At 39.8% G+C, this 27387-nt stretch overlaps 2 protein-coding genes across 11 annotated transcripts in view; one reads left to right on the forward strand and one right to left on the reverse strand.

The window, feature by feature from the left end:
• Nucleotides 1-5539, forward strand: part of LOC116444168 (complement C1q tumor necrosis factor-related protein 7) — a 100748-nt gene extending 95209 nt beyond the window's left edge. For all 8 annotated transcript variants that reach the window (XM_032109312.1, XM_032109313.1, XM_032109315.1 and 5 more), the window contains 5 exons: nucleotides 422-556; nucleotides 2345-2467; nucleotides 3079-3137; nucleotides 3589-3766; nucleotides 4762-5539. In XM_032109312.1, coding sequence (XP_031965203.1) covers nucleotides 422-556; nucleotides 2345-2467; nucleotides 3079-3137; nucleotides 3589-3766; nucleotides 4762-4950 — 684 coding nt within the window. In that variant the 3' untranslated portion in view covers nucleotides 4951-5539. The remainder of the gene's footprint in view (nucleotides 1-421; nucleotides 557-2344; nucleotides 2468-3078; nucleotides 3138-3588; nucleotides 3767-4761) is intronic.
• A 2853-nt stretch (nucleotides 5540-8392) lies between these two features.
• The window catches only part of FBXL5 (F-box and leucine rich repeat protein 5), a 33951-nt gene continuing 14956 nt past the window's right edge, over nucleotides 8393-27387 (reverse strand). For 2 of the 3 annotated variants that reach the window (XM_032109322.1, XM_032109324.1), the window contains exons 5-11: nucleotides 25384-25566; nucleotides 22881-23006; nucleotides 22256-22404; nucleotides 21989-22071; nucleotides 19570-20292; nucleotides 16639-16787; nucleotides 8393-9042 (exon numbers count right to left, since the gene is read on the reverse strand). In XM_032109322.1, coding sequence (XP_031965213.1) covers nucleotides 8966-9042; nucleotides 16639-16787; nucleotides 19570-20292; nucleotides 21989-22071; nucleotides 22256-22404; nucleotides 22881-23006; nucleotides 25384-25566 — 1490 coding nt within the window. In that variant the 3' untranslated portion in view covers nucleotides 8393-8965. The remainder of the gene's footprint in view (nucleotides 9043-16638; nucleotides 16788-19569; nucleotides 20293-21988; nucleotides 22072-22255; nucleotides 22405-22880; nucleotides 23007-25383; nucleotides 25567-27387) is intronic. The other variant, XM_032109323.1, reaches the window with a different exon arrangement.

Consider the following 27387-nt stretch of genomic DNA (forward strand, 5'->3'; position numbering starts at 1 on the left):
CATGCCTGTGAGGAAGGCTGATGGCTGAGGCACAGAGTGCGCTGCCCAAGTCCTTCAGTTCGGAGATTGCCCATGGATGAGAGCTGTGGCAGTAGCCAAGTAGGACGTGTTGGTACTGAAGCAGCATCTGGTAAACATTCCTGTATGTGGAATTTCACATCTGTTTGTAGCTGAAACAAGACAACTTTCAGAATCTGTATGTTAAGAATAGCTCAGAGCTCTGTATGTCTGACATTTCTCTGCCACATTATTATGTAAGTGTTGAACTGTAATGAACCTGTAAATTCTTCCAAGCAGTTTGCCCTAAAAACCACTATCAATTTCAATTGTAAAAATTTAGTATTCCAAAGAACACAAAGCATATTGTCCTTGTAACCAGTTTTCAAACATCTTTCACATTCTTTATTTTTTTCTTTCCTAGGGACCAACTGCATATGTATTAACTTTGGAACAAAGTCAGTATGTAATTTGGAATCCCAGTACTGGATGTTTTTATGGGCAGTATGATACTTTTTGCCCCTTACAAAATGTGTACTGTCTGATCAGCTGTGATAATGTAAGTGTGCCCAGTCTTGTCACATTTCTATACATGTAAGGGTCAATAACTTGATTTTTTTTTAACCTTTGGCATCATTTGTTCATCATTGTAACTATATTTAGGCTATCATTTATTAGCAATATTATTCAATCTTAAGTAGGTTTTTCAGCTGCTTTAGATACTTAAAGATTTTTTAATCAGCATTTAGGTGGATCAAGAGATCTGTTAATATTTTTCATTACTGAGTTTTACTTACATGCTTCCCAGAGTGGATGGCCTAAGATTAGAGCTGCTTAGTTGAGGAGTAGTCATTCCCCAAAGATAATAGTTTGTAGGTGAAATGTGACTGAAAAATAAGAAACAAAGTATAAAGGAGTCACTTAAGTTGCCCATGTGACACTGGGCACAGCCTGAATGGATCAATGTGCACAACACAGAGCTGGCACCTCAGGGCACAAAAACAATACAGGTTTTCTGCCTGGCATCAAGTCTTCCCATTTATTTGCAAATACACAGGTAATACTAGTGCATGTTCATGATATATTATTCATTGTGTGGCTGTAAACTCTCCGAGATAGTGGGGGGAGAGATTGTAAGAGCTGTGCTGCTCTGGGCAGGTGAAGGAGAGGCCACAGACTGGGAGCTGAGCCTGTGCTGGGAGGGTCAGAAACCCTGGGAACTGTCCTGCCAGCAGCATTCCCTGACTCGGTTGGAAGCCAGATCTCACATGTTCTGGGGACACAAATAGGGACATGATAATGAGGTAGAAAGATGTGTGAAAGTCTGAAAATGAGGAAACAGGGCAAACTTACAAAAAGAACCCTAGGGTTTATTTGAATGGAAGCTGGAAGTTGAGTTTAAAAGTTTGCTCCTCAGTTTTTTGGAATGCCACACATTATGAGTTTTGTTACTTAATTTTCTATGTTCTATTCAAAACACAGATCATGACTTTAGATGAGAATTTAATATTCTAAAGCACATTTATTTTAAAAGTAGTCAGTTCTTTCACTAAAAGCATTTTGAGGAGTGGCAGAGTTGTTTGGTTGGGGGTTTTTTAAGCAGTACTAAACCTGCAGTTAAGAAAACTGTAACTCGATTGTTAATTGCTGGAAGAAGGAACTAAGGACTTGAGCACTGACTTGAACTGCAGAGCACAGTATCTTTCAAGGCAACTAATTCCAGTCTCAGTGAGACTGAGCAGGTGTGCTGCATGCACCACAGCCACACCACGTCACATCCAACTGGGGCAGAACCAGCTGTCCTGGAAGCATCTACACAGAACCTCAGTTACAAAGGGTCGCACACATGATTAGCACATTTACATAGTAATTGCTGGTACATTTTGCAGCCTTAGCAATAGTCATTTAAAGGTTGTTTGAACAAGAATGCTACAGTGCTTGCACGCTCCAGACTAGGAGCAGAGGCCAAAATGAATGTCTGTAAAGAAGGAGAGTGCGAGATATGGGTTCCACCTGCTGACAAAATCTACACAGGAGCTGTGTCTTGTGTGTCTGCAATCTCTGCTTGTATTCTGCAAGATACACTTAAAAGAGCAGTGGCGCCAGGGTGCAGCAGCTACCAGGCATCACAGCCACAGCTGCACTGGGCTGGGCTTTTGGAAGAATTTAATCAGAATTCAGAAAAGACTTGTGCAGCAGTCCAGAGGGGTAGAAATGCAGCTCAGAACAGGAGAAAGAATTGCTACAGGAGGTTAACATTATATAGTATTTTATTGCTATGTAAGTGGAATGTGTTCTGTAGGTGTGATTATATGCTGACAGCTAAACCAGCTTTGCTTTCCTGTAGATTTGGTTTAATGTGCAAGAATATGATTCCCCAGGAAGGATAAATTTTGATATCAGCAAACCAAAACATTGGAAGCCTTTCTTTTCAAGAAGTTTGCCATTCCCTGGTCTCCGCAGCATTCAGGTATTGATGGATCTATTGCCAACTCAATTTGAGGGGTTGAGACATCACAGACTTGGTAGAAAGAAGCAGATACTAAGTTCCTTGGACTTCTTTAGTTAAGTATATTTATGTAATAGCACTGGTTTTTAAAAAAGATTTCCCACTTCCTCCTTTAAAAAAATGAAAGCAGGAGTACTGCAAAAAGCTGATTTTATACAGAATTAATGCTTTTGCCCTCTATGTAAGATCTCAGGACAACAGTGAATAAATGGGACGTATCTTTAACAAAAATGTATCTCAAGTAGGAGCTTCGTATTATAAAGAAAATGTCGACTTTTGTCTCATGGCTAAGAAGGCATTTTTTCAAGCTGTATGAACATCCTAAGTAAAAGGCCATAAATTTCTGTACAGTTATCAAAGGTGTAAGCAGTTGAAATTTACTGGGGGAAAAAACCCCCAGCATTACACACAAATATCTAGTTAAACCTTTATCATGTCTCTATTAAGGAATATATTATTTTAGCATAATTGTAAATTCCTGTGAGCATCATCAAGGCAGAAACTCCTGAAGTTACATTGTTATATGTCTAGAAGAGATTGCATGTTTTAATATTTGTTTTATTTATTGCTAGCCTGAAGAATTAACTTACGAGCATTCGGATATGGCAGCTGCACTGGAACTACAGAGCAGGTACTTCTACCTCCAAAACAAGTGCCATCAGTGCCGATACCAAAGCAATCCTAGGTAGTCATGCCTAGACCTAAAAACCTGCTCTGAATGCCAGGAGAACGGCCCAAAAAATCAGAAGCTATTGTTTCAGGGCTTTTTAAAATTGTCTTTCTTCAATAGAGATTGCGAGATAGAAAGAACTAATCAATCATTGCTCTACCATTTCCCAAAAAGCAAAATGGTGTGGGGGGGATGAGAGGAGAGAGTGTAAACTAAAAGAGGATTGTAAGCCCATGGCCTTCCATGCAGGCACTGACAATGCAGACATTACTACACAGCTTTGTTGGCTTCTCTGCACTTTTAGTGAGCAGTAAGTTTAACCGAGGTTCTCAGAATCTGTACTGTCTGCCAAGGGAGATTAGTTCAGATATCCAATACTAGAATTGTAATAACCAGTCTTATCTTATTGCAGGATTGAAAAAATATTAAAAGATAAGATTATGGAATGGAGACCAATGCGCCCAACACGTTGGAACAGATACTGCACCTCCACCCTCCGTAACTTTTTGCCGCTGCTGGAACAAAACCAAGGCAAAGATGTAGAAAATGACCATCAGGCAGAGCTGCAGAAACAGCTGGGAGATTACAGGGTACACCTGTGAACATAAATGGCTTGTGCATAGAAGCAAGAAGTGAAATCCCTAGGATTTAGTATTGCCACTCCATGGTATAGAAGAGTGTCCTAGGCTGGTTATTTCTTCTACTATCAAAATTCACAAGAGATTTTATACCAAAGATAAACCATTGTAATATTTATAGAGTGAAGCAGTGATGATCTGGTTTATTTCATTTGTAATGTTGAAGATAAAAAGTTTCTGCTGAACATAAGAATGTAAAGTTAATTGGGTGCAGTGTTGTTTTATTGCTGCACAATAGCCACTACTGCCAATACATACACATGAGTGCAGTCTCCCAGCAGCAGCTGCTATGGGGCTGATTGGTGCAGCAGCTCTCAGGGTCAGTACGAACCTGGTACTGGTGCTGAGTAGTGCTACACACAGTCTACTTCCAGGAACCCACACAATATGCTTTTCTTCAGTCTTCACTCTCTAAAGACAGAAGAGAATTGACTGATGTGTTTACTGCAGCCACTGATGTGCCTGGTGCATTCTTCCTCCAGGCTGTTGGAAGGGCCTTCTGTTTCCCACATGGAACACCTGTGGCAGTACTGGCAACTCTGGCCAGCCCCAAAATGAGTTGAGGTTTCAGTTCAGTTGGGCAGGAGACATTTGCTCAAGTCCCCAGCCAGGAGAACACAGTGACTTAAAACCACCACAAGACAAAAAAGCAATGAAGTTCTGCTGTGTGTTTATTAATGTAACTTTATTCTAGCAGATTCTAAATAACTTCACTTTGAGCTTAAACCAAATTAAAGAGGAAAAATGTCAGAAGCTTGCCTGGAGTGTGTGAAAGAGGGAGGTGTTATCAAAATACAAACATAGTTTCTTCTATTGCATCTCCTCAGGCTGGCAATAGAGAAGATAATCTGTTTTACTCAGCATGTAAACTTTTTTAAACTATGTATTTATTCAGGTGCCTTCACCTTTTCTTCTTACATATTTTTTTTCCTCTTTCTTTTTCCCAGGTCTCTGGCTTTCCTATTCATATGCCATATTCTGAAGTGAGACCTTTAATAGAAGCTGTACACAGCACGGGAGTTCACACCATTGATGTTTCCAACGTAGAATTTGCTCTAGCTGTGTATGTTCACGCTTATCCCCAAAATGTTCTCTCTATATGGATTTATGTTGCTTCACTTGTGCGAAATAGGTAGTATAGACCAGTCAGAATCCTGCAAGAATTTTGCTTATATAGGTGTAAATATAAGATTTCTCTTACTGCTGAACTATTCCAAGTATTTAAAAATCAAATGAGAACATGATTTTTCGTAGCTTTATTTGCCCTAAAACCACTGAAGATACTAATTACTGCTAAGGAAGAGACAGCCAGCTTAAATTTCCAGTACTAATAGGTGATTTTTATATAGTCTTTTATAGCTCCCTGTGGAACCTCACACTCTTAAAAGCATTACACGTGCCCACATATAAGTGACAGTGCAGAGTAAAATGTTTCCTTGGCACCTCTTCAAGAGTATTTTTAGCTAGTTTATCTACAGCCCTTCTTCCTCTTCAAACACACTTGTAAATAAAAAAATTTTCCTGTACCTCAGTTTCTGAATTTTTATCTATGAATAAATTTCATGTACCAAAGAGCCATCAGTAAAGGCCATACTTCAATTTTTAAGAGGCTGCTTCATATCCTACTCCATATTTTATATCTGTATAATGCCAGCACCATTTAGAGGTGTAAGAAATTTTCTTAAGAATTTAAAGATGAAAGATTTAATAAATATTTATACCAAACCTTAAGCAGAAGCTCATTCCTTTTATAGAAGAATTTGATTAAATTACCTAGGACTAGGAAATACTTGTCTGCAAGTTAGCACACTTGCAAGTAAAAGATTATCAAAAGAATATTTACTAAAAATCAAATTCACTTATTAGTATGTAAGTAGTTGTGCTATTAATACTGATATAAATACATATCCTTTTCCTGCTGTTATCTTGCTAATCAAACTCTTCCAAATAAAAATGACAGTGGGTTGAGCTTAGGAAGAGCATTCATCAGGACCCTGCACTTGCTTTTGTTGAATTTCAGATGGTTCCTTTCTGCCAATCTCTCCAACCTGCCCAGGTCCTTCTGAAGGGCTGCACAGCACTCAGGGAGATCAGCCCAGAACTCCTCTCAGCTTTGTGTTGTCAGTGAACTTGCTGAGGAGGCATCTGGGCTTCATCCCAGTCACTTATGAGTAAGTTAAATAATAAGTGAGCCCAGTATTGAACCCTGGGGGACACCGCTAATGAGAGGCAGCCTTTTAGGATCTGCTGTTCAGCCAGTTCTCAATTCACCTCACTGTCCACTCATCCAACCCACACTTCTGAGTTTGCCCGTAAGGACGGTGTGGGATACAGTGTTGAAAGCTTTGCTGAAGTTGGGGTTGACAGTATCCACTGCTCTCCCCTCATCTGGCCAGGTAGTTGTTTCATCATAGAGGGAAGGAGGGTTGGTCAAACAGTGAATCCATCCTGACTATTCCTGATCCCTTTATCATCCATGCAAATAGAGATGGCCTCCAGAGTGAGATACTCCATTACCTTTCAGGGATTGGGGTGATGCTGATTGGCCAGTCATTCCCTGAATTCTCCTTTGAAGACCAGGGTGACATTTGCTTTCTTGCAGTCCTCAGCCACCTCTCCTGATCTCCATGACCTTTCAAAGATGATCATGAGTGGCCTCACTATAGTGTTGGCCAGCTCTCAGCACTCATGGACTAGTTGAGAGTCAGGGGTTGCTGCCACAGGTTCCCTCCCCTTCTACAGACCCCACTAGAAAGTACACTGTCATCACATAATGCTTTGCTGAACAGTGATGACATCTCCCAGGTTTAGTCCACAGTGTACCTGCAGCTCTTTCCATCCTCAGTTGTGTCTCTACCAGTCTGCACAGAAAATACCACCCAGCAGTCAGTAGAAGCACCTCTGGCTGCACCTTGCCAGCCTCAGGGAGGAAAGTTCTGGAAATAGATACAAGCAAGCCCACTGCGTACATTGTTACCAACAGTCTCAGCCAGCCTCACAAAAATGGTGATCCATCAACCTTTGGGCACAGTCAATGCAGCTTCCCTGAAGGTAAGTTGCTGGATCAGTGGTGTCCTTCTGTAGGCTTCAACTGAGCACTGAACATTCTGCTTCTGGCCCACAGTCAGTGCTAACCACCACCAGCTGACTCCACAGTAAGTCTAAACTCACTGGTGTTTTCTTACTTTACTCTTCAGTTTAGTGTGACCAAGATGGTGCCAAAACTTGCAGTTTATTGCAATCTCCAGCTCTGCCTGCACACCAACTTCCCAGACACCGAGAATCTTGAAAGCTACTATGTCACCATGACTGCTGTTCTAAATAAATACTACTCAAAAAAATTCATCTGTTGGGGAAGATGAAACAGGAAAACCTTGGAAATATGATTGCCTGACAAAAGATTTTGGGAATATGAAAACTACAGGCAACATCGAAATGAAAGCCACTTTTGAAATACCAGGTCTTAGTTACTGAACAACTAGAAAACAATGGTATGGCCACTGAAGATAATCCCCTCTTGATTGAACAATACCCTCTGCTTGCAGGCAGGTCCAAGGGTCAGAGCAGACCCTACTAGCTCAGCAGAAGGGGTCCAAAGAGTAGCTTTTAGAAGTTAAGATGTAACACTTTATGGTAATATAAGAACTCTTATAGGCTGTATGTAAATGCTATAAGATTTGTATCTTGTATTAGATTGGTTAGTGACAATTAGAATATTCAGTACAGAAGATGATTTATTGTATTGTAACCAGGACTTCAGACATTCTCTATTCCTCTCTTCCACTTCTACTCTTACTTCCACTCTTGCTCTTACACCCTCTCTCTCTCTCTCACCTGCTTACTCTCTTGGGCCTGCTCAGAGCTGAGTCAGGCAGCTCTGAGCAGTGCCCCTATACCCACGCCTTTACAATAAACCGACTGTGTCCCAAGACCTGCCTATAGAGATCTCTCCATCCGTCCATCCGTCTCCGTCCCGACCGAACCCGCCCGTAACCTACATTTATCCAATTAGGAAAACAGGTAAAAATTACTTTCTGTATTGTAAGTCCTAAAAATTAGGCAGGAGAAAAGAAAAACCTGTCTGCGTTCTAGAAAAGCAGCCACCTGCCCCTCCTCTGCTGGAGAAAAAAAACAGCCTGCAACTGTGCCACTCATGAGCAGGTGGCCATTGAACTTTACAACTTGCCCTGAGCTACGTTACTCATCCCTCACACAGTGCACACACACTACTCATATACGACTCCTCTCTTCCTAGCACACGTTTCACTCATCACATTGTTCTCTGCTCCCTGCCAGTCTCTACTGTCCAGAGAGGAATCTTTTTAACTATCAAAGCAAGGGGGGAAATGCATTGCTGTCTTTCATGTAGTTCAGATGAATGAAACTTGACTTTCTTGGAAGCTGTTTCAAAAATGCAACTTAGCACAGTTATGGGAACCATAAAAACAAACCAAAAGCCCCACACATACTGGACAGTTACAGCTCTGTAACCATGACAACACCCACCCACCCCAACCTCTGCAGCCTTCTGGCATGGCACTTTATACCTTAAAAGCATACATATTCAACTGCTGCATACACTTTTTTATTGGTGGGAATGTTTTATTTGAGTACGTCTTTCAAGCCCAAATACAAAACCAAATGCAAAAGGAAGGTGGCAATTTCCCTAATTTTGCAATATAAAGAACGACTTCAGGATGAGAGGAAAGGGGAAGAAAAAAGGATCCTAAAGATGTATAATTGTTACCCAAATGCAAACAATACAATTCAAATTCTCTGCAGAGGTTTATATTGTACTTACGGATTCAAAATTAAAAAAAGAAAGTCACCTAACACAAAATAATTCAGTAAAGTATATTTAAGTGCCAAAATTTGAATAAAGTGGCATTAAAAAAATCTGAAGATTTTCCCATCTTCCCCAAATTATGTAAAATAAAACCCAACACCCTTCAAGCCAAATGAGGTTGTGAGATTGTTACAACACTGTACAGTACACTCATAATTAAGATTTTGAAGTTGTGGGCAGGGTCAGGCTAGTATAACAAATCTCACTCCAAGGATTGTTAACACAAGATGCGAACTGTAAGTAAAGTGCATGAGAGGAAGCCTGCTCAGCTAAATGAAGTAGACTGAAAGATCAGAAGTCAGCGGTCATTCGCCAGAGCGGCAGCAGGCCCGAAAACCACACTGCAAATTCTGGCATCCACTGGCGGTTTCAGCATGAGGACCTGCACAAAAACAAAAGAAATGTGAAAAGAAGAAAAGGCCACTTACTTAGATTCATAATTCTCATAACCTGGTGATTCAAAAATGTCTCATTTTTTACAATGCACCACACTTCATTCAGCACCGTGAAGTCCGAAACGCTGCCAGTACTATCACGGTGTAAAAACCTCACTTGGAACAGGTATTTTTCAAGAAATTTTTGCTCCATAGCTTAGTCCCATGAAGATAACACATCTAAAATGACACGGAAGTACCATGAGCAACACTAAAAGAGCAACTTTAAGCTTGTCACAGTCAGCTTTCAGAACTGAGCATTTTTGACAATGCATTTTTAATTCCCATTTTTTAAATTCAGATGATGACATCATGGCATAACCAAAGAAACCATAACCTCCAAAACTATGTCTATGATAATAGAAACAGTTTTTTAGTCTGGAAAGTTCTTTTTTTCTCCCTGAACACCTTCATCGTTGGCCAGACTCTCACATACTCTTGACTGGAAATTCAAAAACTAAAGAGAGAATCACCTTAGTATCACTGCAGTCATCAGAAGCTGTAAGGCTAAAAATGAGCCATTCAGAAAGAAAGAACGAGTTGCAGGCACAGACAGTACAAACCAACACTGTAACTTGACCCACCTCCACTTACCTTCACTTACCCCTTTCATTTAAAATGTTAAAGTGACCATGAGATAAGAAATTATTGTATTTATTCAAACAGGATTTTATTTCCTGCAGCCATATGCCTGCTTTGAGAAACGTTTACACTCAGGTTGGCTGACCTCTGGCACCCAACAGAAACTGGAAGTGGGTTGCCGAGCCAACTCAAGCTGGTAAAGACCTAACCAGGACAACACAAATGTTCCCCATTTGTATAAGAAACAACAAGTATTTCAGGTGTTTTTAATGTATTTAGAAATACCAACAAAATCTTGTAATGAACTAGGGCACCATGCCATGTCTGGCTTTTTTTTCCCCCCTTCAACAGTAAAGTCATAATTCAATTAATTTCCAAGAACCTGGTGTCTTAAAACCAGCTTCCTACTTCATGCCACATACCAGTAAGCAATACTCTATACTGTAATTAAGTTAAGATGCATGAGACTGAATAAAACAAACCTAAAACTATAATGAAGGACAACAGTTACAGTACAGTGAACTTTTCATTGGTCAATAAACTCATTTTCCTTTTCAAATCTTTTCATTCACCTGAACTAAATTTTGATCCTCCACGTCACTTACGAGCTAGAGTTTGAAAGCTTCTTCGTAAGTCCTTTAGAAAGGAGACTCGGTGCTTCTGAACAGCTGGTTTAGCAGAGCATGTTCTGTGCAGCAGCATTTTCCAAGTCGTAGCTGACCTTCCCCAGCATTGCCACAGCTATGCAGCACAGCAGCGATTCTGAAGCAACTGTCACATTTCTAGCAAACTGCTTGTTGACAAAATGTACAGAACCACAGCATCCCAAGGAACGGAATACTCAGTATAATTCAGTATTGTTTTCCATCCTTTTCTTGCTCATTTTAAGGATGCTATTCCTCATGCTCCTAACTGGAACATACAGACTTCTAGGTCTGACCAATGCTCCATCTAGCACTACCTTCACCACTGGCAACAGCAAATGTTATCTAGGGACATGATATAAACCTATCATGCACACCTTTTGTGGTTTTCCAGCAACCCCAACTACTGCAGCAGGGACACTGAAATCCATTTCCTTCAGTATTTGTTTACGGCTCAGTTGTGCATGTGGGTTTTTTAACCTCTTTCTAAACCTCTTGACACTAACTCCTTCCACAATTCCCCACAGGAGCAAGTTCCAGAAGCTCACTACACTGTGCAACTGCTTTAAATCACCTACAGCTTCATCCAATGCCCATGAACTCTAATACTGCAAAATTTGGAGAATTATCACTGCACATTCGCCTCATCTACTGCTTTCCCAGTTCTGTAAACAGTCATGCCCTTTTCAGCCATCTCATTCCCAGATTGAAACATTCCAGCCTTTTGTGTTCAGTTCCCTAACTTTTTAGTAGGCCTCTTCTGTATCTTCTGTAACTCCGTTACATACTCTCCTCAGGATGGGGAGACCAAACCCGCATGCAGTGCTCCACAAGTGAGTGCCCCAAGGCTTCCAGGACCATGCACAGCACCCTCTATCTTGCTCTCACCACCCTGACGATGGTAACACTGGTGGCTTTTTTGGCTGCTGCTGCAAATAGGAAAGATCTCAGAATTAGCACCAACAGCTCTCTGAAATCATTATCTCCACACTGCAACTGCCAGCTCTGAATTCAGTTTCATAAAATCACAGTTTGATCATTCCCAACCACCCAGACCTTTAACCACACATAACGGCTGTAGTGAGGCTTCTCAGCAGTCCTTCTGGAAATCATCAGCATCAGTATCATTACTTGAAGACCACACAGCAGCACTCAAAAACTTGGAAATTACTGTGAGCATTTCTTACACCACAACACAAGGGAAATGCTGAGTAAGACTGATCTCACCACATAACTCTTGGGAGGGGAACAGGGAGAAAGCTGTCACCCCTCAGGTTCCTCCCCTGAACAGTGACCATTAAGCCCTTCCCTTTCTTCCTATCCTTTAGTTAGCTTTCAGTTTTTAAATTTAAACCACTCTTCCAGCAACTTAAGATCCCAAAAACTTGGATATTTCTGAGTAAATTGGATCATCTGAAAAGCTTATATGTTCATTTCCCAATTTATTAGGCACTGACTTACAAATGACATTAAGCATACGACAGTGAAATTTCACCCTTCTTCCCACACTGCATTTCTTGCCCCATGTCTAATCCTCACACCATCACTAACTTTCATTTATAGCCTGTGATAAAGAATTCTGATAAAATGAAATATTCAGGGTTCAAGCACATCTTCTGAAATCTGCCCTCCCCTGTATTCTTTCTTAGCATATACAGGTAATTCCCATAATCTGGAGGGTATTTTATGCTCTTATTAAAACAAGGTAGTAAGTGTCATTAATGGTTGTTTTAACAGGAAGGCTGTCAGTTGATCTCCTCCATCACAGGTCATTTATCTCCTCTATAAAAGCCCTAGTGCTCCTTAGTTTGTTCTTTTTTACATTTGATACAGACAGCAAAATTCAAATGCTGGGTTTGTTTCCCTGACTTTATTTACTACCACTGACCTTTGGCTACACCTCTTTGGCTTCGTAACCTCTGACCTCCCCAGTCTTTGCTATTGACCTCATTTGGACTAGACTTTGTTTTTGAATTCTCTCTAAGTTCAAATGGCCTCTTTAATCTTGCCAAAAAACACTGTCTTCTGTTTCCTTTGGAATCTCTATACGAGGTCTCCAATTCCTCTCACCTCACTGATGCATTAGGTTAAGCCATCTGGTCAACTGCATAACTTTCATATTGTCCAGTGTGATGATCATTTCAACCTAACAGTGAGGATGAATCACAGAATGGTTTGGGTTGGAAAGGACCTTTAAAGGTCATCTTGTTCCAACCCCCTTGCAATAATCAGGGACATCTTCAGCTAGGTTGCTCAGAGTGCCTTTCAGCCTGAAGCCAAATGCATCCAGGGATAGGTCTTGCACAACCTTTCTGGGCAACCTGTTCCACTATCTCCCATTTGCATTTTGCCCACTACTGCTTTTGGCACAGCCCAGTTAGCAATGCACTGTGTATCTACGAGGACACTGCTCCACACAGCAATTCCACACACTGCACGTGTTTTGAGGACCAGCTGATGATTTTGACTGAACTTTGACAGTTTTGATGGGCAGGTAGAGCAAGAAACCAGTGGCTGTTTGCAGTGTCAGGTTCTGGCTCCTGTAATAAGACATCTTGACAGGGATGATGAGCCAGTTACCATCACTGCTGGACTTAACAAGGAGCCCAAAATGTAGCCTTTTAAAACAACATGTGACAGAAGTGTGGGGAAGGAACAGCACATGCAGTGGATCATCCAGGGAACTGTATTTCACAAGGGTCCCTCTGACTGTGAAGGCTTAGTAAGTGCTACCAGTGAAGTGCTAAATGAAATGTGTTTTGGGTTCACCTGGGAAAGCAAAGTTAATCAGATTCTCATCTAACCTGCCACAGTCTATGTTACTGATTTAGTTACTTCTAAACTGGATTATTGTAATGCTCTTTACATGCACATCTGATTACTCAGATGCTTAGTGGACTCAGAATAGAGGTGAGGTCTGTTTACTTGTGGTGAACGTATAAACACGTTTGGTACTGTAAGAGAGGAGCAGAGCTATTTGATTACTCCATTTTGTTACATGTACTAGCAGAACAAAAATTAGTCAAAATTCCCTAGGAAGAAGTTTGGCATTCCACCAAGAATACATGACAACACAGACCAAGACTATGGTAAAAGAACCACTCCTGCCAGGGCAACTGGCTGCCACCATCATACCATATCCTTTCAGAGATTTGTGAGTACATTGGTAATCTGTAGAATTTAGACTGAGACCTAACTCTTAGAACACCGTGTTCCCACGTAAGTCTGCATGCAGTAGTCCACACATCTTAAAAGAACTTGCAAAGTCTTGGCTCCACTGCTGAAAGACAGATCAACTATGACCAGTGGGACTCTAAATGCCAGAAGACTGAATCATTAGAATCACAACTTTATTTCATTAACGCCCTATTTCTTTAATTACAGCACCTGAGGACTACATAATCAAAAAAAAAAAAACTAGAAACTGAATCATACTTAAATGCTGCAAAGAGCTACTGCTGCAGAAATTACGGAGCCCCATTTTTCTAATCCCAAAGCTGAAAGCACTCCAGGCTTTGAAACTAAGAATACAGTCAGAAGAATGGACACAGCTGGTCAAAACAGCCTTAGGAAAACAAGAACTCAGTGGCAAGATGTAACTCGAACATTAAACTCTTCTTGCTGAGTTCAGTGTGATCCACAACCAAATTTGTTCTAGACAAATTACATCAGCCATTAGAAGGGATGCATATTGACAGATTTGTTTTCAGCTGCAGTTGAAGGTTATCTAACTCCAGCATTGTGAAAAACAGAAGAGATCCTAAGTATGCAAACCCAAAACTGAAGTCGAACTAACAGTAAACAAACAGAAAATAGATCTGAAGTATGTGCAAATTCATGGTTTCTGGCCATAAAAACTGTACCATGTTACTGGTGTGCAACAGCAGTCAGATTCAGACCCAACTACCTCACCACAGCTGCTCTACACCTTTCTAGTCTTGCTCTACTAAAAAGACAGAACAGCAGCTGTTGAAAACATAAAAACTGCAACCAGCGTGCCTACCTATGTTGTGCAACACATGCATCAAGCCCTCCACAAAGAAATTCCAATGAAGCTGGCTTGTGTGTGAACAGTCCCATCAGGCTCAGTGTTTATAGAAAAAAAAAAAAATCTGAAAATAAACCACAGGTAAAAGTAAAGCCCCCTATTCCTTAGCAGATGACAAAGTTGTATCTTTATTATTCATGGATGGCTAAATTCCATGCTGTTGGCTCCATTTTTTTTTCTGCAAGACCGGTAAGTTTTCCAACCTCTGATCCCAAAATACACCTACTTCCCTGAAAACAATCACTGATAAGCTGGTGGGCAAAGAGAATTATGATATTATTTTGTACATGCTAACAGATCAGTAAGCTTTGTACAGCAGTTAGTAATACAATCTAAAAATGGCTTCAGATATGGATTGGTTTAAATGAAACAGCTATTGCTTTCCGTAGTTACTTTAGAAATGCCAAATGATACAGAAACAAACAGCTGTTGTAGGAATCCTGCTGCCCACAGAATGGGATAAGGCATCAGTTTCACACTGAATACCCTATCACAATGAAGTTTGAAAATATAAGGAACGAAATCCAGATAAAACTGCAGGGGATTAATTTATAAAGGCTATTTTCCATAAAGCCATAACTTCTGAGATGACACTATTTCTCAACATATGTAAGAAGTCAGACCATTACAGCCTCACTGTCCTGTGCATTTCTCTCTACTGGAGTAGCTGTTGATCCAAAGGCATGCATGATGCTTTAGAGAACCAAGCAGAACCAGCAGGCAGTAGAAGGAAGGAAATAAACAGGAAGAGGATCAGACAACTTTACAGAATAATTCAAAAATATTCTGTTTAAATAATCTCTTGAGAATACTATGGAACAGCCAAGCTTTAAAGTGATGGACTCACACACAGCTTTGGGCATTGTAAACTAATACAAAGACCTTATGGTGTATTTTATAGGGACAAAATGAAAACCAGAAATGTCTGAGGACAAATTATGTCTAGTATTACAGACAGAAGTATAAGCAGAGGATCTTGCAAGCAATCAGACGTAAAAGGAAAAGGCTTCTAACTGGTCTTTGAAGACATCTTTAAAACTCAACAAAATGCAGGTAAGAGTCAGTGAAGGATTTTAAAAAGAGAACCTTAAAATTTTCAGGTGGAAATGAAAAACAGAAAATAGCTTTTTAAATGCTGTAGTCCAGATGGAATGGAAGGAAGTAACAAAAAGCAAATGTCTCAAAAGAAAAAAAAAAGCGTCAATAAAGTGCAAAAATTATAGAAACAAAATATGACTTAATACTTTCACTTCTAATATTATAATCCAATCCAAGCGCACCATCTTTTATCAATTTCAATGGATTGATATCCAAATATCAGTACATATTTACTTGCAGTACCAAAGCTCTGGCAGCTGGTACCCAGGCTGGAGCTGAATCTCAATACGGATGCAAATTATTCAGCTGGACACCACAAACTTCCAGGTAATACAATTTTGTTTTACACACTAGCTTGCACAATCCTCTGAACTCAGTTATTATCCTTTTTTTCCCTTGCCTTCTGTTGCACTTACCTGTTTTAAATTCACACATGGAATACAAGTCACACTATGGTTCCCATCTCTAATGCTAGGAATGCTTATTGGACCTAACATAACAGACTGAATTTCAGTGTAGTAAACACTGAAAAGACTCACACCATGAACAGATCTTATGCATTTATCCAGATCCTTCTCCAACTCAGATCCATCCCTAAGTTACTCACTCAAGCAAAACCAGAAAAAAAGCTGAATTACATTTTCCATAAGGACACGTGATGGTAGGATCAAAAATATCCTATACCAAAACTAGTGCAATAGGGGAGGTTTGCATGACAAAACACACATCACTTGTTTCCCAAAAATCCCTACTTTGGTACCAACCTAATGAAGCCTCTGTCTGAGGTTATGACCATACAGAAAACATACAACTGCATGGTTTACAGTGCAGATAGGAACAGGACAAGTGTGTATTAGCAGCTATATGGAGACTTACTTTCTACCCCTATTAGTTATGCTAAACTAAGTTAAGAGATACAGGCACTAAAAATGCTTTCCTATGTAATACAGAACTGTAGTAGTGTCATGCAAAAAAAAAACCCCAAAAAATGAGGAAAACCTGATTTAACAGTTATCATTTTGTAATTAATCTGTGAAACACAGTGCTGCACAGACATTTAAAAAAAGGTGTGGTTTTGGTGTTTTTTGTTTTTTGGTTTTTTTTTTTCAAAAAATCCTTACACCAAACATCACTCCCCAGAAAAGCATCGCATCTTCATAAAAAGACATTACCGTTAATGTTGTCACAGTAGTAAAAGTGTTCATCTTTTAGAGAGGGGCATGCAGAAACTAACTCCTGCAGGCCTGCACCAGTTACAGTGAGACACCCCGAGAGGTTCAGGTGTTCCAGATGCGGCAGTCCTCCTCCCAGAGTCAGTGCCCTGTGGACACACAGAAGAGACGCGTTAGGAGCCCGCACGGCGCGGCACTGGCAAGCGCCCCACTGCATCACCCTGTCACAGACCCACTGCACCTCATACAACAAACACAGCTCTAACGAACCACGGAGTTTTAAACCTGGCAGTTCCAGACCCTCTTTTAAAGGGGGATCACCCCTGAAGCCATCCAAGAGACCTGGAAAATCAACAGATTTCTACATAAACTAACAATTCCTGTAGACAGACTTTAAGCGGGAAACGACCTTTTTTATGGATGACACCAGAGATGACCAACTATTTCAAAGAACTACAAAGCCATTCTTCAAAATACCACTGATTTTGGCAGCTCTTCCAAGGTGACGTATATTCCTCATCTCACGCTAAAACATGACACTCCCAAGTTTGGTGCATTATGCTTCCCAAAGTTTGACTCTTTTTTTTCTTAAACTTACTTTGGTCTCCAAATTTGTGTTTTCCTAGGACTGACAGCAGAGCTTCTCTCTGCCAACGCACCATCTTATTATTCAGATGGAATTCTCTAGCTTTCTTCTGAGTGCTAGACAATTTGGCTGCTGCTGCAACAGGCACACACATGTACTGCACCTGAGCAATTACTCCATGTGACCCTGCTCGCTTCTCTGTGAGCTCAGAGAAGCCAGCCCAAGTTCAAGCAGAAACAAGCTCACTCACCTGAAAAAAACCACCAGGCTTGAATCACCAAACTGCAGATTCAAGCCAGGACATAAAACTGAAGATGCCTTCAGAGCATCACTGTACAAGTTTCTCTTGTCAGCAGGCAGAAGTAGAACTGCTGGCCACAAAACCAGCTATTAGGTAACAACTTCTATGAAATAAATGAACTGGTATGTGTTTCTGTTAGGGGGTTTCACTCCCTTTCCTCAGGGACTCCAGGTACTCTTGTGACTACAAGAAGCACTTGTTGCAACACACTCTCAGCTCCTAAATACTTTCACCCAAAAAGCACCAATGGGAAATCAACAACACAACTAAACCCTTGCCATGGCTCAGTGACCAAATCTCCCTTTGCTCCCACATTACTGAGTCATGCAAAACCAAACCAGTACTAAAATAAAATACACACAGCACAACCTCATCAGCACCTAACAAAACTCATCAGGACAAGTCCACTGCAACAATCCAAGAGAAACAAGCACCTACACAAAGCCCAGATATCTGAACCACACCCTGAGGAACAGTAACACTGGTGAGTTAAAGTGTCAGAAAAACCAAAGGAGACATCTGAACAGCTGGTACACGTGAACATCAAATGGGGACAAAACCGCAGGAGAGAAAAATCAATGCCAGCAGCACCTCGCACTATTCCTCAGTTTACTACAGCAAAGAGCACAGGTATGCATGAAGTATTCCCACTCCAAGAAGCTTTAATTAGTCTTAAATGCTGCAGCACACCTGAGCAGGAGGCTGCAAGTACCTCAGCCTCATCCCATTTTCATATGAAGTAGTAACTACATTTTTCTGACAATACAAAGTATCAGTGGCAAATAGCAAACAGAAAATTCTGTAACTCATGAAGCCATCTCAGTGTTCAAGTCAAACATTTTTTTCTCCTCCTTTAACTGTTATATGGGGTCATATTTAACATGTTGTTCTGCACATACAGAATCATCATAGAATCATTTGGGCTGGAAGACTTGATATAATCACATCCAACCGTTAACCCAGCACTGCCAAATCCACCACTAAACTACATCACCAAGTGTCACATCCTTTAAATACCTCCAGGTATGCCGCTTCCCATGGCAGCCCCTTCCAATGCTTGAAAACCCTTTCAGTGAAGAAATTTTTCCTAATGGCCAATCTAAACATCCTCTGATGCAACTTGAGGCCATTTCCTCCTGTTACATGAGGGAAGAGACTGACCCCCATTGGGCTATAAAACCACCTGAAAGGGGGGCTGAAGAGTGGGAAGATCTCCCCTGAGCCTCCTTTTCTCCAGGCTGAGCCTGCCCAGCTCCCTCAGCCACTCCTTACCAGACCTGTGTTCCAGACCCTTCCCCAGCTCTACTGCCCTTCTCTGGGTATAGTCCACTGCCTCAATGTCTTTCTTGCAGTGAGGGGCCCAAAACTGAACACAGGATTTGAGGCGTGGCCCAAGAACTGCCCTGGTGCTGCTGGGCACACTACTGCTGATACAGGCCAGGTACCACCTGGGCACACACTGGCTCATGTTCAGTCACTGTCAAACAACACCCCCAAATCCTTTTTCACCAGGCAGCTTTCCAACCACTCTGTCCCCAGCTTGTAGCACTGGGGTTGTTGTCACCCAAGGGCAGGACCTGGCACTTCATCTCATTGAACAGACAATTGGCCTCAGCCCATTGAGGCAGCCTGTCCATAAATTATGTCATTATCCAGACAGGTTAATCAAGATGCTACTCCAGTTTTACAAAGTTTCAAGCATATTGGCAGACATTATGAAAAAACTGGTGAATCAACACAATTTCTTAACAAGAAATCACTAAAGCTCAAATCTAAAAGCATTAATACTGTCTGGAACAACAAATTCACAATAATACTTCAGAAGATAGATATAAAAGATTTTACTGTTATCTCTGAAAGAAAAGCTAGAAGAAGTTTTCAAGTCTAGTACTGTAACTAAGAAGCAAAGACCACTTAAAACTTACCAAAGTTTCTTCAATAAAAATGTTTCTACTGAAATGAGGCAGAGTCATTCCAGAATGGCCCAACAAATAAAACCAGAAAAAACATCCTGCAGCAAAATAGCTTGAAAATGTCTCCTCACCTGAGAGCACGGTCTGTTATCTGGTAACAGCCTGACAGACTGAGAAACTGAAGAACTCGTGCAGTCTCTTCATCTGTTTTTTCACTCCCAGAGTACACAGAGTCTTTTTTCTCTGACTGCTTAGTCCTTATTGGTTTTTTACACAGTGCAGAGGACTCTGGAAGTGCTCGAATAGTTCTTAGTCCTGTCCCAGCACAACAAAACGAGTGACCGCAGTAAATCAAGTCAGTAGAAGCACAGTGCTGCTGCCACCCTCTAGTCCTTAATCCATAAATGTCTCTACTGTAGCACGATGCAGAACAATTAATATGGGATGTTGGTTCCATAAGACAAAATCCTTCAACATTTCTGTGTCTCCACTCTGCAGCATCTTCAATGTCAGCTAAATCATCTGCATCTAGCATCCACACATAAGCAGAATTGAAGTTTTCTGAGCCATCAGGTTTAGTCCAGTGCTGCTCACCATCTCCTCCTTGAATGAGGTTTTCATTGCTGACTTCATGCAAACAATTATATTTCTGGTTGGACTGCAGAGTAATCTCTCTGTTTTTCCACAAAGTCTTAGCGTTCCTGCTTCTGCAGCTTTTCAGAACACCTCTGTTATGATGGGTTGATATGATACCCAGTGCTCTGGAAATCCTCTCTATAGCCACATCTGTAATTTTTTCACATCCAGACAGATCAAGGTGGCGTAGATTTTGACAATACCCAACCGAACACCAACTGAAATCAGGGGAAAAAAAGAAGTGGTTTGGTTTGTTGGTGGTTCAGTTTTTTAAGTTTTTGCTCAGAAATAGCTGTTAAGGCTAAATATATGAAAGAACATTTCACAAGTAAATTCACAAGTATTAATTCACATAATATTCAAAGAAGCTACCCCAGACAGATTAGATTTGATACTCCAAGTGCTCTATATATGCCTAGAAAAAATCATGTCTAGAGAAATGTGAAATCATTCATGAATCAGTAACAATTTGTATTTCTCCATATACTGAGACTTAAAAGAAATCCGACTTTGCTATAAACTGAACAAATGTTTTAATAATAGATCAGATTGCAAGCACCAAATACATAACATTTTCAAAAAGCAACCGCATTACACTCAACAGAAGCTACCAAGAGACATCTGAGTTACTAAACAGTTAACTTCTCAAAAGGCTGAAAATACTGAACTAGCAAATTTCACCCACACCCACCCCCCCAAAAAATGTATCTGAGATTCAATATTCAGTTCGAAGTATTGCAAGAGTTGTAATTTCTAGTATTTTGAGTTTCTCAAGCTTAGCAGTTTACACATACTGAAATGCCAGTGTACTTAGATCATATGTCCTCCTGTCCTTTCCTATTTCTCTCAGGAATTCTAGATGGAGTCCTGAAACAGCTCCTGCATACAATATTAATTATTCCATCATTAATTAGAAAACAAACTTTTTCATTTTAACAAGAGGTTACTCCCTCAGTCTTATCTTTTTCAAGTGAAATAGAAATTTTATCTACAGTAATATTTTTACATTATTACCTATAAAAGTATATAAGGGATTTAACTGATCTTTACCTATCCATAGTTAATGTTACCATCATTTACTTTCTGTAAGTAATTATCTATATTTAGAGCAAGACAAACTCATTTTCTGAGTTACAAATTGGAGTGTTGTAAATACAGATATATGAGGAGTGGTAAATAAGGTAAATTTTACTAGATACTGACAAAATCTCACAAAGATTCATTTCTGAGCCCTGGAAATTCTATAAAGCTTTTATTTCAAATAAACTTCTTGTACAAGCTGGAGAGTGTTGCTACCAGCATCCATGCTGGCAAGATTTTCTGTGGTGTTCACACTCCCTGAGAGCACCACATGATGTAAATGCAGAACACTGAAACACCTGCTGAGTTTCAATACCACAGTAGGACCCATTGGTGCAGGCTCTGCATCCACACACCATCCCACTGACATCAAGGACATTCCTGCAGGCCTCAGTAAAACTCAGGAATCCATAGGCAATATACCTAAGCCTTAGAGCTTTGCCTACTGCTTGATTTGAGTGTCTGAAATAGCAGTATTCCACACCCTACCAGCTGTAGCAGACCAAGGAACTTCCTTAACTGAGCAACTCCATAAAAATCTATGGACAAGTTGTTAATACCACAGCAAAACACAACTATTGTTATGGATAGCTACACACTGATAGGTAAAAAGCATCCAATAGTGAAGACAGAGAATTTTAAAAGGCCACTACAAAGTTACCTGTTTCACTTGGTATTTCAATGACTTGTTACTCTGGTTTAGTTCTTAGTCATAAGTCACATGGGAGTTCTCAACCTAGGTTCTCTTTCTTTCGTTATTGGCAATGGACTAAGAAATGTTTGAATGTTTCCCCCCCCCACTTAAAAAGCTGGATTTAACAACAATTATCTAACCTTTCAAATACAGAGTCTGAAACATCAGTTTGAGTGAGATCCAAATATTCCAAGTTGGGGCAAAGCTCCAATATCTGTCTAACCTGAAAAAAGAAAGGAAAAGAATCAGTAAAGTTACAAGTCAGTAAGGTTGCACACAGTGTCTAGAGACAACCTGCAAATTAATACTCTTTTAGATTGCAACCCACTTACACTACCCAAGCACGTCAGTTATTAATTAAAGATTGCATAGCCACAATTATTAAATGCAAGTTTCAAATTACACACCATTTTGCTGGACACTGCAGAACTGTAGGCCAATACCAGTGTCTTCACTGAGGAGCCTACAACCGGGAGGACATGATGAATTAGGCCATGAAGTAAACGTTTTTCCATTTGTGCTATATTAATGGCAAGTGAATCTTCAGCTGCTTCTTCTGCAAATAAAGCCAGAGAGAAACACTTAAAATCATTAAAGGACTTGGAAAAATATTTACTACATATTATGTAGCGCGCAGGGCTGCCCCGGGCAGCTGTTTCCACCAACTTGTTTTAGGTATCAAAATACTACCTCACAGGGCATTTCATATATATATACGTATATATAAATGTATGTATCTGTGATTTAACAGCTTAAGACAAATTTTATGTCAAGCCTAGGAGTGGATGCAAGATGATTCAAACTTTCTGAAGAGATGAAGCCTAGCCTTTACCTCCAGACACATCCCTGTAACTCCTCTACCTGCCCTCATGTTTGCTCTTTCCTAGACAAACTAATTCCAGTCATTAAAATCAGATGCCTGCTTCTCTCCTGCCAACCCCCATCCCCCTTTTTTTCCACTCAACTTGTTCCTTATAGCTATGGCATCTTCAGGAAAAAAATAACCAATACACCAAAATCAATTTTACCTACCAGATTCATCTATGTCAGCATCTTCATCCCATTCCTGGAAAGCACGACTTTCATCTTTTCTATTTTTCACCCATTCCTCATCAGGTTCAGTCTCAGTATCTGCTGCAGGACCACTATACCAATCACCTACTCACCACCACCCCCCCAAAAAAAAGAAGGAAAAAAAGTTAATAAAAATTTTTCAGCACAGCAGAAACCAGCACTGATAACTTTTCAGTATACTGTGACCTAATTTAAGAGACATAAATGAATTCTGAATTCATCTCAACTAAGGCTGGACTAAACCTTAACACAATTCTTTGTCTGAGCTTTATCCTTAAGCTTCAAAAGATTCTTGCAACGGTTTCAGTACCATCCCAGAACTCATAGCCTATTATGCCTCTCTGAGATACACCTGCTGTCCTTATTAACTTAGTAGAGACCAATATAATCACAAAAATAAGTTAAAATCATGGAATACTTGGAGTGTCTAGGTGCTCAAGTTCTTTCTGGTAAATAAATTAATCACCAGCTTTTAGTGTTAATACTTGGTTGCAGACATCTCTCTTTTCCTCTGGAATATCACAGATAAACAGTTAACCAGCCTGGTTTTAGTCCCTGCACATGACAACTCCGAGATCGCAAAAACCGAATTCCGTAGGTACCCTACTTAAGTACTACACAGTACTTGACAACATACATATGACTCAAATCAATACACAACCATTTTTCAGAACATCTGGATGAACGAGAAGATCAGCAACAGCTCTGCTGTTTTAGCTGGTGGAGCACACCCTCCCCCCGAAGGTTACTGCACAGTCACTAATTTACTTCTAGTTTGGGTATATTGCAGTGCTGGGCTCAGGATAAGCAGCTCTGCTGCCTCCCTCGATGTAGACATGCTGAAAAACAAACCACCTTATTCTACTACCTCACAGGGGGGAACCCTACTCCTCCTAAAGCAAGAGCAACTTCTGTTGAGTAGTATCTAAAAGAACAAGGTTTCTTATATGAATAACACAATGACAATGTAATCCTAACATTGTCAACTGTGGCATAAAAGTGTTTGGCAACATTTCTCATTGTCTTTAATATCTTCATATTACATAAGAAGCCTCAGAAGCCTTCTGGGTACTAGGAGGGGAAAAAAAGTTAAAAATTTAACTAAGCCTACATAAAACTACAGTTCTTTTCCCCTCCCTGTGGCAGTTAATCCCACCTGAGAAGCTTCCATCCACTTTAGAGCACTTCTGCACAAACAACTGTAGTAGTACAAACAGTATGTCATGAGACCAGATTCCTGTTGTGCCAAACCAGGTTTGAAGCACTTATTTTAAGCAGTTGCCAATTATCTTTTTTTGGTGTGGGTGCAGCACTGAATTATCAAGACAATGATGTTTCAAATGAAAATTTAAGAATTTGAATTTTGAAGCCTCTCTACTCAGTCTTTGGAAGCTCTGGAACCAAACTACTGTTTTCAGGAAGATTTACCCAAACAAAAAGAAGTAATTCAGACCAGAAAGTTATTTGATTCCTCTCTACCTTGTACAAATTTTAGAAGCCATTAAGGTTTGGCCAGAAAGATGTTTTTAGTTTTTATGTATCTCTAAAGCTAAGTTATATAAACACAGCTTTCTCTCTTAAAATCTTAAAGGCATACAAAAACTTATTAAACAGCACAGTTTCTCCTTTTACTGAACTACACTGACGTGGCAGCATTGTGAAGCCTGCAGTGCCATACTCCAGTGATTCTTTAATACTCACATAAATATGGACATAAAGCTACAAACAAATACACTCTGATGACTTGCAACTGGCCTCATTGGAATAGAGAGTATTTTGTCTTTTGAACAGGTACTTTTGCAAAAGTCACACTTCTCAATAGGAAATTCTAATTAACAGGAGAGTTTGAGGGGAAAAAAGTTATAAAAAAACACTTACTGCAGAAGAAGTTATTGAAGTAATATACCTAAAGAATCAATACTAAAACTAAAGATTCATTTCATTTTCTTTGAAGCTTGAATATAAAAAGACTAGATTGTGAGAGAACATTAGAACTCCACTAATTTTAAACTTCCTTCCTGCAGTTATGCATTTTATTTCTACCTAGTAACCTAAGAAAATTATTTTACTATAGGTGTAACAGCAGCATTTATAATTCAAAACTTCTTAGATTCTTAAATAATTCAGATATTGTATAAGTGAACATAGTATTAGCATTCATACAAGCAAAAAATGGGGGTTTTTACCTCAGTAAAACTAGGTAACTGTTTGGATACAAAATCTACTCATGAGTTTCAACCAAGACAACTTCTAGTTTCTAACTTCTACAAGATGGAAGTATGTTTTAGGGATTTTTAACATTTAATCAAGTTTCAGGACACTATCCTTGTCAGAAGGGTACACCTCACATGCTCAGCTGTCAGGCTCACTGTATATGACAACCTATACTAAAACACTCTTTTTTAGAGGCTCAAAAATTCTGATAATTGATGTGCTTTCAAAGGAGCTAAATGGAACTTACCTCTGGCCCAGCGAACAGGGTAAAGATGTTTCCACAGAGATCCAGTTTTAGCCAACTGTGACCATTCAGTGCTTACTTGACTACACTGACATAACTCTTGGGGGTTAAGGTAACTGAAAATGGTCACCATTACTTCAGGAGGGAGATTAGTAATATTTGTGGTGTGCCCTGTTATTTCGGTTTCTGAAATACAGAAAGTGTGTGTTAAGTGAAGCACAGCCTCACAGCTTTAATAACAGTAGTGGAACTCCCATTTTGATGAGAACAATGAAAAGAACGTGTCTGAAAAAATTTTAACGGCTGTTAAAGATAGGTAATAGTTTGGCTTTAAAAGGCTTTCACTGTAACAACACCTTGAATAACAACAACAACAAACCAGCTCAGTTTTCTGTTTCCCACTTTCTCATCTGGCTCATTCATTCAAAAAAAAAAGGAAATTAATGCTACTCAACTACAGAAAGATGAAAGCATTACCTGCTATAAATGAAATGCTTTAAGAAAAATGCCTTCTGTTGCAGATGGTATCTGTACCTGGTTTGCCATATTCCCAGGAAATAGTACTAGCACGTGGAACCTACCAGCTGGGACCACTCTTGCTGGAAGCGCTCAGCCTCTTGACTGGGACATGGAAAAGTTCATGCTCAACTCCTTGCAGCTGTCTTGAATTTTACTTCTAGCTTTAGCTACTAGCATTGATAATTTTAACTTCTGAATGGTGATGAGCCATTCAGGTTGTAAAGTAATACTAAGTACTAGATTAGAGACTAAAATTTGACCACTGTAATTAATACTTCAACAGACAGCAGTAGGAACTATTCCAATAGCTCTCCCTAAATGCCATACTGCAAAGAGAGCTGCCAACTATATAAAATAAGAAATTCAGAGCTTTGGTTAGTGAGGCCTTTTGCTGTTTTAAGAGATTTTTAATGTTTTGTTTCAGAACAATTTCCTTGAAAAAAAATACTTCTGAAGTAGTTTTCAGGAGTCCTTCGAATTAGCAGGTTTTACTAACAGTGGGGTTTTATTTCTAAAGTACCTAAAACTTTCACAGAGAGAGAAGCATCAGATTTTTTTTTGTGTAAGAAGCTCCAAAAGTGAGCATAATGTAAACTTAACCAAGTGATACGCTATTGCTACTTCAAAAAATATAATTACAGTTTTACTTGATGAATCAATGTATTTATTTGTACAACTAGCATGTTGCTGCATAAGTTACAGAGAATTTTGCATGAAAATGCAGTTAAGCCTGCACAGGACTGCAAGCTATGTTATTTTCTTTCCTTTCTAAAAAATGAATGCAAGACACAACATATTCTCCTCTCCCGAAGTCTAAAACACAATGATTGCAGAATTACTACTGCTCCAAAACTGCTATTCCAGCTGGATTTAAGAGCAAGTAAGTAATGCCACAAAGCTACGTCTGTCACATACATCTGTTAAGACTCAGTACTATTTCACAGAATGGACCATGATCTTTTCTGAAGGCTTCACCTGGAGGGCAGAAAATGACCAGCTGAGTAGTTCAGAGAAGTCAAGTTTCATCCAAAAAATCTGATTACAGAGCAATTTGTCAAGTTTTTCTAAAAGGAGCAGCACATCTTATCAACATCACAAACTCAGGTCATGAGAGCTCGCTCTACGTATCAGACTCACACCCCAGCATTACACTTTTGGTACAATAACTCCTCTTCCTTGGGGCATCATTTTTTTTTTTTTTTAAATAGTGAAAACTGTAAATACTGACAGCTTAGGCTGACTCAGCAGTCATAAAACATGCCTGAAGTGTACTTTATTAGTTATCCATTTATTCTAAGTTTCATCAGAAAAGGTAGTTAGAGATAAATGCAAAATAAATATCCACTTTCAGAACACACATTTCATCTCACCTATTCACATGCTGCACAGATTCATTCCCTTCCATTACTCCACACTCACAGTTCCTTTCTCATTCCTGAGAGGCCCAGGAAAGTTGGAGAATGGAGCTGGGAAGGTGAATGCTTTTAA

The sequence above is a fragment of the Corvus moneduloides genome, chromosome 5 (genome assembly GCF_009650955.1).
Source record: "Corvus moneduloides isolate bCorMon1 chromosome 5, bCorMon1.pri, whole genome shotgun sequence".
Taxonomy (NCBI): Eukaryota; Metazoa; Chordata; class Aves; order Passeriformes; family Corvidae; genus Corvus; species Corvus moneduloides.